The 19,362-nt window shown below is 39.9% G+C and overlaps 1 protein-coding gene across 4 annotated transcripts in view; it reads right to left on the bottom strand.

The window, feature by feature from the left end:
- The window catches only part of TBC1D14 (TBC1 domain family member 14), a 70,522-nt gene that overhangs the window by 28,336 nt on the left and 22,824 nt on the right, over positions 1-19,362 (bottom strand). For 2 of the 4 annotated variants that reach the window (XM_033060270.1, XM_033060269.1), the window contains exons 3-4: positions 17,296-17,416; positions 1,720-1,838 (exon numbers count right to left, since the gene is read on the bottom strand). In XM_033060270.1, the coding sequence (XP_032916161.1) occupies positions 1,720-1,838; positions 17,296-17,416 (240 nt within the window). Of the gene's footprint in view, positions 1-1,719; positions 1,839-5,853; positions 5,959-6,036; positions 6,078-17,295; positions 17,417-19,362 lie in introns of those variants that run through there. The other 2 variants (XM_033060273.1, XM_033060272.1) reach the window with 2 other exon arrangements.

The raw sequence follows: 19,362 nt of genomic DNA, 5'->3' as shown, positions 1-19,362 counted from the left end.
GCGAACGCGGCAGCGGGGCGGTGCTGACGGGAGAGGGGGGCCAGCGAGCCCGGCGGCGGCGGCAGCACCACCCGGCCAGCCCCGCCGAGCCGTGGCGCTGAGCTGGGCCACCCGGCCCCGTCGGCAACCATGAGCGGGCCGAGCCTTCCTGGCCCCGCCCCGAGCCAGTAAAGCCCGCTATGCCGCGATCCTGTTACTAATTGGCCAATTTGTGAAAGCTGCGCACGGATTCTCGCGACGAACGAAAGTGCGGCTAATATTCGGGGTGCGGCTTATCTATTGACAAAGACAGCAACATTGTCGAGGCACCGGGGGTGCGGCTTATAATCCGTGCGGCTTGTATTCGTGAAACTACTGTAATACTTTTTCCAGTTGAAGCTAGAGGCACTATGGAACATTTATTGATTTCTTACTATGAAGTCTGACCTAAGCCCTATAAATGAGGGCAGGTATTTTGAAAAAAAAAAAAAAATCTCACTCCACTTTTCTGTCTGAAGCCTTAAAGAAATTACTCAAAGCCTAATAAGTAAACATAAAAAAAATTGTATGCAAACTGGAGGTAAACAATTTAAAAATATTCCTTAGTGAGAGTCAGATGACAGCACTGCTGTCAAGAGCAATTCTCCCATTAGACAAAAGAAGTGATGTTTCAATTGTCTTCAATTTTAAAAATACCTCTCTACTAGAAGTTCCTCACTCTACCAACAGTAGGAAAGAAAGCAAAATCTGAACATTTTCCTGGAATGTAACACTAATTCCATCTATACGAACATTGTACTACTCAGATTATCCTACAAAAAAGAGATTTTTTTAACAAGTTTTAAATACAACAGACAAGCTAGTATGTTTTGTTTACAGTTGTACAAAACAAAGCCTGCTATAACAAATAATCAGTTTTACATTTTTCTATATCTCCCAATGCCTTGTTCACACATTTCATCAGACAAACCAGAAAGTTACTTAAGTAACCCTACACAGAGACGACTTTGATGTGAGAATTTTTCATCCAAGTTTTTGATGAAAACACAGATCTATGTTATGCCAGTTCTTCACACCAATGCAGAGCTATACTGAAAACGCAGATGTCATACCCATAAAGCCAGATCACATTCATAATCAGAAACTGACTAAGCATGACTGAATTCATGTAATTCAGGAGAAAAACATGGTAAAGCAGTTGCTGGCAAATCACTTTAGAGTCAGTCTGCATATGCAAAAATCTCCTTGCAGTAAAAGGTATGAAACAACTCATCAAGTGCTTGACAACCCTTAAGATGTGATGCTGAACTCACTGCAGAGCAATCACTACACTGTTTCATTATTTATGGAGGTGTGGTCTCTGTGTAAACAGGACACTATTCTTGCTTCTCCATTTCTTCAGCATATATCAGCTTTGTTTTTATGCTTAGGTTCTCTCACGGAAAGTAAAAATCCCTTAATCATGTTTAGGAGGTAGAATTACTGAAAACTAAAGCTCTGCTATCCTAATTAACTCCCTTCGCAAAAAGCCATTGCTTTTATTATAAAATAAAATTCCTTATGTTTGAATAATTTTTCTCATAATCAACCCAATTTCACATTCACTAGTCTGGGAAAAAAATCTACTTTAGATTTTAAATAATCTATTGAAGTTAGTTATTGAAGTAAATATACTGATTTAGAAAATCTTTGCCAGGTTAATTTTAAAGAGACCTTCACTGTGGCACTTCCAAAACTTACGCTGGTCGATCCTCTAAAATTAGTGCTGTAGTGGAGAGTGGTTCAAAATCAAGATTCTTCCTCACATTCTGTTTAGGAGAGAGTGGTCTCTGAGCTCGTCCAGTTTTTTCTTCATATTCCTAGAGAAGAAAAAGACAGGGAAGCTTACAAGAGTGGAGAGCACCAAGACGATGCACTTGAGAATTTAAGAAGGGATCTACAAAAGGCTTCAAGATCATGCCTTCACATCTCAGCCCTACTGCAGTCTCTTTTAAGCTTTGCAACTAGAGCAACATCAACACTGAAAACAAAATTTATGACAAAATTTAACTTCAGGAGTGAGTCTTCATGGGTTTTTCCATTTTTTCTATTTGCATAAACATCTTAAGTTCCTCTGGCTGACAGCCTGCTTTTACAAAGTGTTACTAAAAAGGTGCTTACAAACAGCAGACACTATCTGAGGTACAAAAATAAGACCTATTTAAACTTTTTTTCACTTACACAGTTTTGAAATTTAAGTAAAAAATGACCAAAAGGTCCATGTCTTAAAAATCTCATTGTAAGATTTCTCCTATGCAAGCTGCTTAACAGGCAACAGCTTAACAACGGGGAGAGAAAAAAGGTTAAAAATCAGTGTTAGACAGAAAGTCCACCCTTGGTACAATGCCTTGCACAATCCTAAATCACAACAGTGCATAACATGCTAACCTGTGTCTGTAATCAGACACTGACACACACTGGAGCAAGACTAGCAAAGAGGCATCGAGATGTCAGGGTGGGGAGCAAGTGCCTCATGAAGAGAGGCCAAGAGAACCAGGCTTGCTCAGCCTCCAGAGGAAAAGGCTTTGTAGGGAGGGCAGGTGAGCACTGGGACAAGTTGCCTGAGATGTGACAGAATTGACCCTGAAAGCATTCAAAGCTCAGGTGGATGAGCCCTGAGAACCTGGTTTAAGTAGACTCTGTCCTGAGAGGAGAGTTAGCCTCTCTGAGGTGCTTCTACCCTTAATTGCAGCATCACCCTGATCTATAGGAGAGGACTTGGCATTCAGGTACCATTTTATCTTTACTTTTCCTACAAACACTGGTTTAAAAAAAAAGTATACTAAAACCATGACCTAATGGGATAAAACTACCTTTACACAACTTCCATCTACTTCAGTGCTTTAAGTATTACAGCAAACATTAAGAATGCAAAGTATCAGTGATACACAAACAACAAACATAGTCAAACAGTCCTATGGAAAAATTACATCCACGGTATAGTTACTTCTACATTCAACTTTAAAATTATTCTTGCCACTTCCAAAACTCAAAGGCTTTCATGCACAGTTTTTTTTATATCTTTTCCACTGAAATTGAATTTAGAAAAACACAAATGTACACTGTCAATGAGCACTATGAAGAGTGCTCCAGCCATAGACCTTTTCCTGCTAGCACAAAAAGTTCCTCAGATAGTATTGCTTTCTTTCTCTCAATCTAAGCTCTCCATTTCATCAAAACTTCCTTGGGCAATAAATACAATGTTTCCAACACAATGAGGTTCATTCAACAATTAAAATGGATCCATCCCTTCCATCTCCAATCACACCTTAAAAAAGGGGATGAATGAAAACAAGATATGATGCAATGAATGTGGACCAACACAGCCTTGGTCTTCTACTCTGTGTTGTACAGTTCAATTCAAGTTCAAACTGCTTCTGTGGAACTCATGGGCACAGGTCTGTGCAGCCCCCATGACACAGAAAATTCCTATTTTTCCTTGTCTAATAACTGGGCATTGGCTCAACAATCAATCCTATGATGACTGCATTGCTGTAATGGGAAACATGGTCATGAATCTGGAATGTCTGGCTCATTAATACCAGCTAATACTGCTATGCATGACATCAGTTTGAAAACAAGGAAAATAACCAAAGAAAATGCGTTTAAACTACAGACTAGTACTCAGCTTTGTCAAGTAACGGGACAGTGCTCATGCTGACAAAACCATTCACTAAAAAAGACCTCCAGAAAAAAAAAAAAAAGGAAAAAAAATGCTGTAAAAAAGGTGTTGAGAGCATATTCAGAATGCATAGGCAGTAGTCTTACACTGGTGACTCGCATCAGCAAAGGACTGAGAGTGACCAGTGTGTAAGTGCGGAGTAAATCCGCTGTGCTGATAGCAATGAAGCAAATGGCTTTTCCTTCTCCCAGTTTCTATTAGGAGACTGATTCTTTAATGAGTAAGGATAAATTAACATAGTCAAATATTAACCTCTCTTACGCCCTAAAGCATCTCAGAATTTGACATTAAAACATAAGTACCCAACGTTTATTATAGTAAAACTTCCAGAAAAGCTGCTTAATTTTGACTTATGAAAATTATATTCAGGGTCTTTTTTCACTGAAAGCCAACTGGAGAGTAAAACTGCTTTTGGAAAGTGAGAAAAGAATGTACACAGTGGGCTGCAATGAGAGTTTTTTTCTGTACACCCAAATTGATTTAGAAATCCCTTTCAGCTAAGCACAAAACCCTCCAGAGCAGCACTACACATCTCCTTACAAGAATTTCTTGGTGAAGAAAATGCTTTATTTCTAAATATGGACAGCTAGTTACAGTATCAGCACAATTATGCAAACCTCTCAAAAGAGCCAAAGCCCACCCTGCATTTCAGCAAGTATTCACTGGTGCTCTACTCAGCACTACCCGACAGCAAAAAAGCCAGACCAGCACAAAAATGGGAGTGGCACATTTGATCAGATTACAAGTATGATTCCTTTGTAGCAATTTCATCCTTTTCAGTGGGAGCTAAAAAAGAACAGAAATGTCCTCTGGGGATATTATCTACAAGACTAGTTGCTAATCAGGGAAAATTAAAAAACCCAACCAAACAAAACCTCGCACGCCAGATCCCCCCAAAAAACCCTACAAAAACCAAATGCCCCAATATCCACAGAAAACAAAAAGCTCATTAAAATTATCTTTTACTCCAGTGAGAAGAGAATGCAATTTCAGAGCACAACATATGATACAGCAATGAAGCACACTGAAGCCTCCACAAACTCATATTAAGAGATCTGCTGACTGAGCAAATACAAGTATTTGCACATACAGGCATACTGCATTAGGCTGAGCTACACAATAGCTCATTTTAAGCTTTTTCTTTTAAACCAGACTCGAATCTCTCACAGGCACAAATAATTCAGGATCTGTTTAAATGCTATGCTGCAATTACGGGTTACTAATCCGATATGGTTGCAAGTTAATTTTTGGATCAACTTAGTACGAGCTGAGCGTTTATGATTTAAAATATAACCTTATCACTGGGATCATTTAGGCTTTCTTCCAGGTTTCACCTTTGGCTGTTCACAAGAGCTGTACTAGGGTTTGAAGATGTTCTATAAGAGCGTGCTGTAGATTAAAGCACTGATTTAAATAATTCAAACCAAACAAAGAAAGCCCACAGAAACACGCCTCCCGAAACCAAGTTTAATTCTGGGTGGAACCTGCCGGCTTTACAGTTAAGATGCAAGAAGCTCTGACTGTGGTGATCCTCTGCAATTCTTCAAGAAAGAGAAGCCAACCTACAAAGAGATCCTCAACAATCTCTACCGAGAGACGCAAATAACCCTCTAGAACACAGGGCAAGCGCTGAAAGACCAACTGCTCCACCCGGCAGAGCGCTGTGTGACTTGCCACACGCCCCGAGCCTCCCCAGGCACCAGCAGCACAGCAGAACCGAACGCACAATAACACAAACTGCTCTATCATAACACAAACTGCTCTATCAAGGTCACCTTGTTTTGGCCCTGCATGTTTAAAGGCAGCCAGTTTCCGACAAAGCCGAATATGAAATATTCATGCTGGGTGCCGGAGCGGCAGACGCCAGGCTCCGCGGGCGCAGGGCAGGAGGGATGGCCGGCACAGCCGGGGTTCCAGCCTGCAGCCCCCATGCTCCGCTACCCCGAGCACCCGGCAGGGCTGTGCCGCCGCCTTCCATCCCGGCAGAGTCTCGCCTCGCACAAAGAGAATCCTCTTCCCGGTTAGCTGGTTCTCCCCCGGACTCGGTGAGGCGACTGAGAAGCGGACGAGGCCGGGTTCACCGACACGCGATCAAGTGCCCGCCCGTCCACCCCGCCTAACCCGGCCCCCGATCCCGCAGCCGCCCCGCTCACCATGAACGCTGCGGTCCCTCACGGGCGGCGGCGCCGGAGCCCCATTGCCCGCCCCGCAGCGCGGGCCTGGCTCCCGCCGCCCGGGCCCGCACGGCCTCGCGGGCCGCCCGCCCGCCCCGCCCGGGCCGCCTCCCGCGGGTGGGTCCGGCCGCGCCGCCCCGCCCCGCCAGCCGCGCTAATCACCCGCGGAGCCGCCGCACACCATCGCTTCTCTCCGCCTCGCCCAGCGCTGCCTGGGCACGCACGGCTCCGCCTGGCACACGTGTCCCGCCTCCCGGGCCGCCCCGGCAGCCCTGCCCTGCTCTGCCCGGTGCGGATCCGGCTCCGTGACGGGCAACACAAACCTCGCACGAGCTCGTCTGCGTTAGCCGCAGTCTGTCAGCTCAGCATTACGGGTGCTGGTTTAGGATTCGGCTGCGTTCCTCAAACACTCTCATGTCTCTCCACTGTTTCCCAACTGCCGCGTCCCTGGCTCCAAGCCAGGCGTTTGCTTGTACCGAGTCCCGCTGCTGTGCCTTGCTGAGACAGCCTCGGTACCTGTCCGAAGTGCAGGAACAGCTAAAACTCATCAACCCCTACATCAGTGCCGAAGGGACTGCAGCAGTGCTGCGCTCAAATACTTCCTGTAGTATAGGCATCTTTTCAGTACCGCTCATGCTTTGTCCACCTCTGACAGCTCTAAGAGATAGATATATAAATCTCTCCTACAGTTCAGACAACTTCCACATTACCTCTTGCTAAATATTTTGCCTCAATCCAGATAGAATATCAACTTTAATTTTTCCTTTGTCCAAAGGTTCTATTATTTAACTCAGTGGAGACACCAAGTTGCTGATGCTCCATCTTTGGTAGACTTAATATTTTAAAATATAAAATGAAAAATATAATCTATTGAGCTGCAATTGTTGCCATTTTCTCAGCTCTTCTCTAAGGATTTCATATTCTTAAATATCACCAACTGTGATTTGCAGCTGCCAGGGTGAATTGCTCATGATCTTTATCAAACTCTGATCCTCAATTCCAAAATGATTAGCAAGGACTGATCCGAAAATAACCAATCACTTAAATATTCTGCTTTCAAATGGTGGCTTTGCAGAAGTTAACTAATTTTCTCAGAATTGCTAGGTTATATATCAGCTATTGTTTTTAACAGGTGACTTCACATCTACTTCAGAGATGCAGCAATATGATGCCAAATACAGAACAACTCACTGTTCAAAAGTATCTCGGCTTCATTCCCACCACCGCCAATTGTTACAGACACCTGCCATTCAAACATCTCATGTCAGAGCACAAGTCGACACAGTTCATGCAAAACACTACAGGCTGCAGTGCTAATGCTTTATCGCATTAACTATCTGAAATGAAGATATAAATATCAAAAAATGATTCATGGAAAGTTATAGCTATTAGCACAGGCAAAAAGCAGCTCCTGCAGATGAGCACCCTAGGGTGGGCACTGGTATTCCTGCAGTAGCTGTCTGTGCTTTCACACTGAAAATAGAATGACATTGCAGCTCTTCTGCAAAGTGCTGACTGGGAAAGAGGGATGCATGGTGACACAGGAAGATACTGTGGGGTGAAAAGTGAAGTGCTCCCTGCAACTCAAACCACAGCTGGCCACATGTTACAGTTGGCAGCAGTCACTATTTTTAGGTTGCTGCATTTACAAAAGTACCTGAGACTACTTAAACAGGTTATGTGCAAGATTTAACTGCATCTTATTTTTTCCACTGGCCTCACTCAGCATATAGAATAAGAACTGGACCAGAATTGCACAAGCAAAAAAACAAACAAACAAACATTTTTTCCCCTAGTTTTTAAGTCTTAGCACTATCCAGCGGTAAGCAGTGTAAGCAGTGCTTCAACATTCCCTTCCATTGTTTCATGACTGTCTAATGCACATCCATCTGAAATCTCTTACCTTTTCTAAATGAAATAGTGTACCAGACAATTTCAGCTGGTTCACACCCAGCACTTCACTGCCCCCCAGCCCCCTTCTGGCCCCTCACACCATTTCTGTGCCACTATTACACAGCCATGTGACTTTCAATATGCTGAACTGGGGAAATGATAACACCAAAACCACACCTTTTGTTCTGTTCCATTAGTTTGGTTACTCTGCAATGCCTACTGTGGGGCAATGTAAACGTGAAAGGAAAAGGGAAGGAAAGAACACACAGCAGGACTACCAGATAGTGAAATTTGTGATGATCTTTGGGTTGGGAAACTAAGATCTGATTCTTCACAAGCCATAAAGTAATAATTTTAATGAAGACCCTTATATATACAGTAATCAAAGAGAATCTGAGGAGAACTTAAGACTGAAACCTCAAAGACCAGATTATGAGACTATCCTTCAAAACTTTACAGAGAAAACATACTTCTGAGTTCAGATATTACACTTTCAAACAACTTCTTTGGAAACTTTTAATATAATTTTAAAACCTGTACAGAGCTATTCTGAAATACAATTAATTTAATAGTTACTGATCTAACAACCTGAGAAATCAGAATTGCACACTTAACTTGTCCACTTTAGTAATCTGCCAAGCTCTACAAATAATTAGTGGTTCAAGAACCATCAGCCCTACTTGCTTTACACACCTCTCTCTGTATGTGTATACATATATGTTTAATCCTCTTACATTAAAGAAAGGATACCTGAGCAGAAGACAGCAATGACATGACAGAACGTCACTGTAATAACATATGTGTTAAGTTTTCTCTTCCACCAGGACACCTGTCATCTTTAGTACCACAGTATTCTCCTGTTCCATACTTTACATATTAGGAACGCCTAAGCAATCTAGAAGATTAAGACACTATGGCTAGGCTGTGAGGAAAACCTCACACTACTCATAGGCATCATTTCAAGTGCTCTGAAATTTGCCTCTTTTCCCTTGGGAAGCATCTACTTTTCCTTTCAGATTACAGGGGATACAGAACCTGGGCTGGCAACTGATGTGATCCCACACAATCACATTAAAGTTAAATGAATAAAATCATCCACACATCTTACAGAAAGTTAGAAATAAAGCAAAAGAGTAAGAAGTCACATGCTCTGTTTTGCAGTCCTGTGCTCCAGCCACTGGACTATTTTAACAATTTTTCCATATACATATTTTTATAACATCATATTTTGAGCAACTGAGGCATTAGATAAGGAACACTCAAAACCTAAGCATAGACAAGGCCAGGCTAGCTCTTCCAAGAAAGAACAACAGTTTCCTGTTTCAAAGTCTGTTGCCTCTGATCATTCAATGTGCTGTGTATCAGATGGTTCTCATCCTCAGGGTTCACATTTCGTTTGTGCTATATGTAAATAATTTAAGTGGGTATTGGTTATACAGAGTGACATGCTTCATTAAAAAAAAGGCAAGAAAATATTTGAAGTACTCAGAGACAAAGCATATCATGAACCATATTGCTTAAGGACAGCTTTTTACTGTCAAAAGTGGGATATTCAATCAGGTTGTGCAGTATACTGTTACAAGTGACTCCAACATGAGTCACAGTAACAACAAAAAAACAACCCCTCCTGCTTAGAACACTGCAAAGGACACAATTTAATCTGCACATCTGTTAATCAAATGGAAACATCTGCAAGAAAGGCCTCCAACAGGACAAGCATCTGGGAAATGTCTGAGCAAGCGAATACAAGCTAAATGGTTGTTTTATTTTACTGCTATTTTCTTGTGAGCATCTGCCAGAATAAAATGCTATAAACACCTGCTTTCAGCATATCCCATCAACATTACTTCCAGGTACTGGAATTCCACTGGATATAAACTTCATGTGAAAATACAACTTTACTTAATCAGTATGCCTGCTCACTGATCTCTCCACCTTAATTATCTGTATAGTTTCAGCCTCATACCCTTCCAAATAATCTCTCAGCAATTTTTTCTTCTGACATTTCACATTAGTGCTTATGTTGCAGAAGAAAACTTACCTTTCCTATTTAGTCTCAAATAACACTCTTACTGTGGCTAAAGATCTTGTTAAAACTCAGATCATGCCCCCCTTATTCTGAGAGAGACACTAAAATAAAAGGATTCTCCATGCCACATCAACCTGATGTCGACACCACTCTGAAACGGCCAAAAATCCAGGTTAACTCCAGTATATAGACAGGAAAGAATTCACAGGAATATCACATTTTATCTTGCAAGTTCTCAAATCAGTTGCAAATACCAATACTTGTACTATTCAGCCAGGAATGCCACCTACTTTGCAATGCACAACAACTTGTATTTTATGCTGTTCAGAGTCCCCCCACGGCACAGTCACTGTTTTGGTTTGCAAACAGCTGTCTTTGCAGGTAAGTCTGTGCACATTTGTATCTAGCTCCATGACTCCAGCACATACACCAAAGCAGTGTAGGGAAAGGTACTTCACTTGATGATTTTAACCATATTCTACTGCTCCCCTGTTTTCAAGTCTCTTTGATAATTTTCCTTCTGCTCCCTCATCAAGACTTGGAAATCTTTAAGGCTCTCCAACCCCTTCAAGTTTGATGCTTGTCTGCCCTTGGAAATTACAGAAATGTAAGGAAATAAGTCTACTGCATTAAAACCTCTGAGTGGTTTTTTCCACCCATGGTTGCTTCTCTGATCCCTGAAATTACCTTTAAAGCCATTACCAGTGCCAATTTCTTTCATACTTAATAAAAGCTTCTTTTGTACTCATACTGATAGCATGCGTCATGTTCTCTCTCATATCTTGTCCAGACCCTTGTGCATTCTTTGTTTAATTTTACAAAAAAATATATATCAAAACATAAATACTCTTGAATACAATCATCTTCGCAACAAAGTTGCGATAACTTCAGTCTTGACAAGAAGAAATTGTAGATTTTTAGAAATATGATATATGAAGGAGGGCAACATAGCTTCATAGTGTAGCTTAAATTGATTACTATTTTTAAGCTTTAATATTCATGAAGCTGTTTCCACTGAACTTTGTCATGCTCAAGTGACAACTTCTCAATAGAGCACAAGAAAATTAGGTGAAAGTAGTAACAGGCATGACAAATTCGTAGTAAAATCAAGGCAAAAAATAGGACCAGTAGTCCTCAGAGAGAGAAGGATAATGAGAACATAAAATTAGCTAGTCTTCCTTCAGAAAGACACTTCAGGAAAAAGCACCAGTCTGGCTTTTCAAAATCCTTACATCCATATCTTCAGGGTTTCCAGTAACACACAGTACCTCCATTCATTTTGCAGAGCTAAAAAACATCAGCTTTGTTTGTTGTTGCTAGCGAGCATGGCAAGAGTTAGCCTTTCAAAACCTGTATCTACCTCCATTCTTTAATTTTAGATGAAGTTGGAGATGTATAAACTGGAAGACAGACAAAAAAAACCTTTGGGTCAAGTTTCTTGGGAGCTTGCTTCTGCTTAAAACACAATTATCAAAATGAAGTCTAGCAAAGCTTTCTCAATTTTACATGTCAGCAATGGAAATGTTTCAGTATCCAGTTAGAATAGGCAGTTCTACCACAATATTTAGGGGCTACACACCTGCTTTGAAAAATTTACTGCCAGCCTTGTTTCACAGCAATGCTTTGCCAAGTGTTTGTGCAATGCAACAGCCAAAGCCACATGGCATTATTTCCAGGTTTGCTCTCTACAGACATTTATCTTAATTTAAAAACCCATGAGGGGAGGGGGGGAATCTGAAAGCCTCCTCTGTGTTTCCAGTGGAAGGCTACTACATGGAAAAAAGCTTACTGACTACACAAAGTAAGTGTGTGTCTTTCTATTAGCACTGGAAGACACACAAATACCAGTTGCATGATGGATTCTTATTTAACACAAATAAGAACAAATTTCCACTGATGTATCAGCTGTCCTGAAAAGTTACAATCTCTGGCTTTGAAATTTTGGGGTTAGAAAGGCTTGTGTACTTGATACCCAAAAGGCAATCATTTTTCCATGAATTTGAGGCTTCCTGAATTTAAAAATAATCTTGTGCTATCAGCATTTATATTCCAGTTAATGCTAAGTATCAACTCGGGCTACAAAGTAACTGTGCCTATTGTGATAAAGAGAACAACTTCAAAGTCACTGCACTTCCCCCAAACCTACATCTGCAACTGGAACAGACCTTGCAGCACAGACAGCAGCTGACATTGTAACTGCAGTACCAATTCACCAAGCTTATACTTCTATTTAGTATCTTTACTGCTGAAAGCAGACACTAATCCTCCAACAGACCTGGGGATGGGATAGGCTGGGCCAGGAGGATGCGTGAGCTGAGACACATTAAAGGCAGTAGGAATTAGGGAACGGACAAAAGAAGCCTTGACAAAGCTTAAAAATTGAATATGAAATTATGTAAAGGCACAAAGTAAAGACATTAAAAAAAATCCCTGGTCTAATCCACCGCTGCAGCTCAGCAAGGAAAGGTGAGGCTTTGGTTTCCAGGTGTTCCTGGAGCTGTGTAATTGTAGGCTGTGCATCAGGCAGTGACATTTCCTAATTCCTCTCCAGGATCCCTCCAGCTTCCAGGGCTTTTGATCCCCACAATTTACTAGGCATTCCAGAAGAGTGAGAAAGCTAAAACAAAAGCTTTAAATCTGGAAAAGTAGGAAAAAAAAAATCTTTCACTTCTTTTCAAAAACATGTTGTAGCTTGTCATAGCTATTTAAACCAACACTCAAATTTTACTCTCTTCTGTTTGTCTGATGCTTGTAACATATTCTGTACTTTCACGTGTTGTTAACGTATGGGAAGAAGTTCTAACAGCATCAAAGACAGCACTTTGTCAGCTACACTGCACTAGATCATGATACCTGACTGGGTCATATTAAATGCTTTTATTATTAAAATACTCAGGAACAATCATCCTGACATATTAAATCACCCTTTCATTTACTGTGAATGGAACGTACTACTTCTGCTTTATCTCTTTAAATATGATAGTATTTTTGTTTGAGGCAGATGATTTTCAAGACAGGACAAGGGCAACACTCTTTGTAGATTAATACAGCCTACTGGAATTGAATGATCTATTCAGTACTGCTCTTGTTGGAGAAAAAGAGGACTTTTCAGGACATCATCACTGATATAATAGGTTTCTTTTATTTTTATTTACCTTCACAAGAGTTGGATGCCCTTTATCTATGATTACAATAAAATAAAGGTATTTATAACTGGATCAGAAGGAAAGACACTAAAGAGCAGTGCATTAAGGCAAGTTGCAAGTTTTGGGTTATAATTACTGAGGAAGTTAGTTGCACTTTTATTTCCAGAAATGTAACAATAATAGACATAGGTTAGAGTAACCACAGTAGCTATACCTTCTTACACTGCACTTGCTTCTTGTTAAAAAAAGGAACTCTGCCACTCTAAATCCTGCCTTTCTGAAGGCTGACAAATAGAAATGAACCCAACAGTAGAGAGCACGGGAAGTGACTCATTTACATCCCTGGACTTCTCATGTAGAACACAAAAAATGCACTACATGGTTTCTAGCTTCAAAGCAGCAATGAAATTTATGTGCAAACACTCACCCTATTGGCAGCTACAGCCACCAGTCACAATGACTTACCCAGGCTACCCAAAGACAAACTCAGTACAAACCCAAGACAGTGCTCTATGCAAAGCTGTAGCTCTAGCTCCTGCCAGAACCAGCAGCCAGCCTGAACCAACCACTTCCCTTCCAAAGGCCCCGAATGGGCCACGTGAATGCACTAAAGCACAGCTCAGGCAAACGCTCAGAAAAGCTGGGTGTGTATTTTTAGCCAGCAGAGGCTGCAGATGTGTGGATGTGGAACATGAGGCAGCAGCTCCCCACACTGCACACCTCCAGCCGCACTGCTCGGCACATGGAGCTGCACGAGAACCTCCACGCAGCAGCGCTCTGGGGACTTGGCTCTTTTTTTAACCTGGACAAAACACACTCTTTATAATGGGAGATTTTATCACTGTCTGCCTAAAGCATGACCTGTAATAAATTCTTTCCATATTTCTTGCTTTGAAACTCTTTTCCATCTAACAGATCCAAGCCAGAAAATAGACTGTAGGAGTCAGCCTGACCAGTATTCCAGGTCAGACATCCATCACCAAAGAAGAATTATACCCCAGCCCCAAACCTTGGGGGCATTTGTCTAAGAAGTCGTGACCCTAGAAAGAAAGGTTCCAAAGAGTTATGGGATTGCCTATGTTAATATCTCAAGCATATTCCTAATCCTCATTTCCCAGGTAATTATCACCACTCCCAGTTCCTAGAATGTTCTCCCTTCCTTGTATCCCCATTGGCCCTCAATTGCTGCAGTGTTCCACTCAACCTACCCCATTGGACCCTACCTTCCCTTACTCCACCCCTGCACCACTCTCCCCTATACCCACTGGACCCTAACCTCAACTTCACCCCTCTCTTGCCCCATATTTATACCCTGGACTCTCTGTATCTCTGACCACTGACTCCTAAAGAGAACCTTGTCCCCTTGGTCACTGTATTCGGATTTTTGGGCCTTGTCCCACATTTACTTTCATTATTATTGAAGTGTTTCATGTTGCCAAGTTGTGGTCATAGTATCACTTTTCTTTTATTTTTGCCACTTTTACCCTGGTATCTGTGAACCCTAAACAGTATTGTCAGGGACCAGCCTCTTCCTTGATAATAGACTTTGATAAAAATCACTTTACTTCATCAACTAGGATTATAGCTTAAATCAAGTGAAAACTGAATTGAATTATAATTAACCCAACTCAACTTATGAAGTTTTTCCTACAGTAATGTTATAAGCTTTACTGTTCATCCCATAATATGGCATCACCTGTGAACAAAGTAAATCATTTTCCTGTTTCAAGATCTCATTTTCACTTTAGCATGTGCTGCAGAGTGAGCCTCTTCATTACAACTGATTTTAATTGTCTGGAATGTTGACCCTTCATATATAGCCATATCCTAATCATTACAGAAAAACGTTTGGGAAAATTACAATCCACAAGTCAAAAATCATGGTTATTTTTAATTATTAAATTCTTAAAATATTCCAACATAAAATGTCAGCAAATAAGATCATAAAATATTATTAATATTATGAATTTTTGAGTAAAGATTGTTATTGAAAGGTCTCAAGTGTTACACGTGCTGAATTTTATCAATATTGATACTTTAAAAAATTAAGATATTCCATTGAGCTCTTATTGGAATTCATATAGTGAAAGCTGAATTGTACAATCCTCATAGGGTCAAAGCACACTTGGACAGGAAAAAAACCTCTAAACTTGATTAAAAATGGGTTTTGCTACTATAGAAAAGAAAATTAAAGTAAATACACTATTTTAAAAAATAGCGAAGAAAGCTGTAACATGTCTCTGGGATATAGTCAAAATCTGGCTTTCCTTGTTCCTCTGGCCTTACTCTTTTAATACACAAAATCTTGACTGGCCACAAGCAATAAAGTTCTTTGAAGACAGATCACATGAGAGAGACAACCACATGATACAGTGGTTACCTCTTCTTGAATTTTTAAAGGAATTTCTTTTGAAGAGTATTCACTAACAAAACTACGGGGAGAGAAGTTGTTGCAAATAAATGGTATTTACATGTACTTCTGTGCTTGCCAAGTTTGAAAGGAGTTTCTAAAAGAAACAGTGGCTGCAAAGCCTAGCTCAGTTCTACAGTCTACTAGGAGAGAATTTAATTTTGGTGGTAATTCTTGGTCAGTTGCTGTCATCTAACTTAGTACAAACATTTTCAAACATCAATTGCAAAAGCAACTGGCATAACCAGTTCTGCTCAAGTAGAATTCCTGCAGAGAACTGATATAAAAAATTAATAATGCAAACCTCCATTGCAAATGCACTTCCAGCTTCTCCAAGATTACTCATTCTGACAGCCTCTAAGTTTTAAAACATTTAACTAGATAAAAACTATATAAAAGTTTTCAGTGACCCAGTAAAGCAACCCAGCCTGAGCATAGACCAATATTGCTTCTTCATCAGAAGACTAAAACTCACTTGTATTTTCAGCATTAAAAACAGGATAAGCAACATCTTAGCTGCAGTGATTTTAATTCCTACATTGTCAAAATACAGTGTGATGTTATGTTGAATATACACTTGTTGAATAAGTGAGTGCTGTCAGAAGAGTTTTTACAGGGCTTGAGAAAAGGCTCATGAGCTCAAAAAGCCTGTCTGACTATTATTTTGGTGAGGGATCACCTAAATCAGGCTATGCTTTTAGATGCTGGTGAGGCTCAATTAGAGACTTACAGCACTACTCCTGACTCCAAGCCTACATGTCAAAAACAACTTCAAAAAAGCATCAAATCATTTAGGAAGGATTAGTTATTGTTACCCAAGAGACACTGGAGACAATTGTTTTAGACTGCAATTTTGCCAGAAACTCACTAATGGTTGGATGCCATATCACATAAAAATTCATAAAATTTAATAGTGACTGTTTCATAACAAATTTAATACAACCATTCAAAGCTGCAATTTAAAATAGTTTGTATGCAAAGGAAAAATAGTCACAGTACCAGCAACAACCACAAAATAGTAACAAATTATTTACTCACTTATTAAAGAACAGGCACTACAATAAAATACACTGCTAAATGTCAGAGTACTGCACTTATTAAGCCTCTTCAGTTTTGTCATCAAAAATCTTTGGTGAACACTTCAGAACCATTAATTGTGCCAAGACAAGCTATAGATAAAGTCTGAATGGTTGAGTACAGAGACAAGTTCAAAAAGCTGCCTCAATTTCACCTTACCAGCCTAACTACAGCTAAGAACAGTCACATGACGTGGATTTCTAGAATACTTTACCCTGAATTAAGCAGCACAATCCTTCAAATCAGCATTTGCATTTCACATAGCAGCTGCTTTTGAAGTTTTACTACATGGTCTCTTTCCATGCAAACATTACTATTCCCACAGTCATTTTAACAAGGAAGTGATAACTGAAATACAGAAAAAGCTCCAAACACATAAAAAGACTACATACAATCCAAAAATCCCTGATCATGTCAGACAAATGGACAGATCATGTTTTCTCATCACTGAAAGAGCAGCTCATGAACTACTGACCACATAGCTGGGTTTCACAAGATTTTCCCCACTGGAAAGGCAAATCATTTGATTCACTAGCCAAGAGCTTGGGGTCATCTGTAGTAGAACCAGTTCTCTGAAATGTTGCTTTCAACAATGTTGGGAAAAAGTGAGTTTCACTTAGGTTTTTTATTCTCTTATGACACACTAAGGAGGGCTCTTCATGCTTCACATACTCAGGGTAATGACCAAGTAGAACACATTCTCCTGAACAGCACTGTTGTAACACAAGTAAAATTTCAACAAAGAGCCTTTTCTGGTAAACTGTGTGCAACTCAAAACAAACAGGCTGCACAGTCCTATATACAGATCATAAACTTAACTGGCTTCTTCATTCACCATTAATCTTAACACAGAATTCAACAAATACCTTTTGCATTTTCTTTGGGTCTTTCTGTAAGTTTTCTCCAAGAGGTACTTTTCCAAACAACTTCCATCGCACATCATTTTGTTTTTCAAATCTTGCACTCTGCTTCCTGGTAAACAAATTCCTAAAAAAAAAGGTTTTATTAATAAAAAGAAGGATGAACATTTGCTAACCTTACGTATCCTAATCATATATTCCAACTCCTCTTGTGATTGTGCTGACAGACACTGTTTCCCAGCTTCAAAAGGTACATCATGCAGTACTATCACTATACCAGGCAATGGACTTTGTTAAATTATAACTTTTAGTAGATAAAATAGAAGCTTATTTTCCAACTTTCTAAAATCAGATGCCCTCTTTTAGCATTCCTGGAGATCATTCAGCCTCACTCTTTAAAAAAAAAGACTGAGACACTAAACCTCTTGCTGCACAAACATTCTTTACCCACCTGTTACAACACATTACTACCAAAAATCACAAAAACTTTGGAGACATAGTACCCTTTTACTGTATTTGATCTACATTCACAAAAGATTATTTTTCTAAATAAGCTTAAAAGCAGCTATCAAAATACATTAATTCTAAAGTCTCTCTGAAATGTCTAATATTTACTAGCTTAAACACTGTAGCAACAGTTATAAAGCTATATGTAAAATCACTGAAAATGAGATTAGGTTTACTGACATTGTTAGTTTTTAATCAAAATTGTTTTAAAGCAATTTGCCAGACATGCATCTTCACACCACAACTACTTTTTTCCAAACTGGACACACAGTACAGACCAGACTTCATGCTTTTGATAGCACTCAGTTCCTCCAAGAGCACAGATATTCTACCCCCATGGCATGCCTGCATTATTAAAGTAAGAAATTTTCTTTTGTCCTACTGTCCAGTTATCACATATTCAAATATGTCCAGGTTAGTTCCATTACTTACTCACCTCAGGGCAGGTTTTTCTGGAAACTATCATTTTTTTGCTCCCTCATTTAAAAGAAAAAGAAAACCAACTAAGACAAAAACATTTTTGTTACTGCAGGCAGCTCCACCAGGCATGCATTGTTGCCTAGCAGGCAGCTTCAACACCTTCAAATCACAGATGCCTCCATTCTGACATTACTGCTTTTCCTTACAGTTACCACCTTAATGCCCTCTGTGTTGGCCATCAAGTACAGACTGTTTCTTACATAAAAGTGTGATACTTTGGGAAATATAACTATACTGAGCTTCTACAAGAAGCTCTAGAAGCATTCTAGAAGAGCTGAATCCATGTCTGCAAAGGGACAACCTAGACATTTAAAAGTTGTTTTTCCTGGTCACTTTGTGTCAGATGCCATGAACAATACAATAGCTATACCCACAGAGATAACACTGCTGGAATACAAGAGATAGTTTCATATGTGAAGAACAATTGAGGTTATAATATCAAAGTGTGCTGAAATACATTACAAGGTTAACAGTATGCACTGTCATCCTTAAATATGCATATATTTATACAAATTATCACGTGTTTCTGTATCACAAGGGTACAGTTACCTTGAAAATCAAACCAAGAATAGATTATCATATTAAAAGAACAAACTGTTTATGTACAGAAATCATGCAAGTCAATTACAACTGATGCCAAAGTTAAGCAGTAACTGTACTTCTCCAAACCCCCTTCAGCTATGCAGAGATTGTAAGGTAACTACAGCCAGAGAGGATGGATCTGTATCATCATTTGAGACAGCTACCTGGTAAATAAAATATAAAGACAAACAGACAAGAGATTAATCTGTGCATATATATATATATATATATATTACTCCATTTAAAATGGAGAAATATCAAGCAAGTTCTAAAATGTATCTAAGAATAAAAAAGAGAGCATGACAGAAAAAGCAACATCTACTGTTAATAGGATACACAATGCAAGAGAGACTGGCTGCTCTTACAAAAGGTTTTTTTTCAGCTTGTTACTACTTCAGAAGCAATCAAATTCCAGACTCCAAACCATCTTCAGAGAAATCAAGAACTTTAGCATCAGGGCCACTGGAAGAGCCCTGTAAGGAGGCACATCTCTCTGACAGCTCT

This window comes from Catharus ustulatus, chromosome 5 (assembly GCF_009819885.2).
Source record: "Catharus ustulatus isolate bCatUst1 chromosome 5, bCatUst1.pri.v2, whole genome shotgun sequence".
In the NCBI taxonomy this organism is placed as follows: Eukaryota; Metazoa; Chordata; class Aves; order Passeriformes; family Turdidae; genus Catharus; species Catharus ustulatus.
Note: the sequence above shows the minus strand (reverse complement) of the source record. Positions and strands in the feature narration are given on the sequence as shown.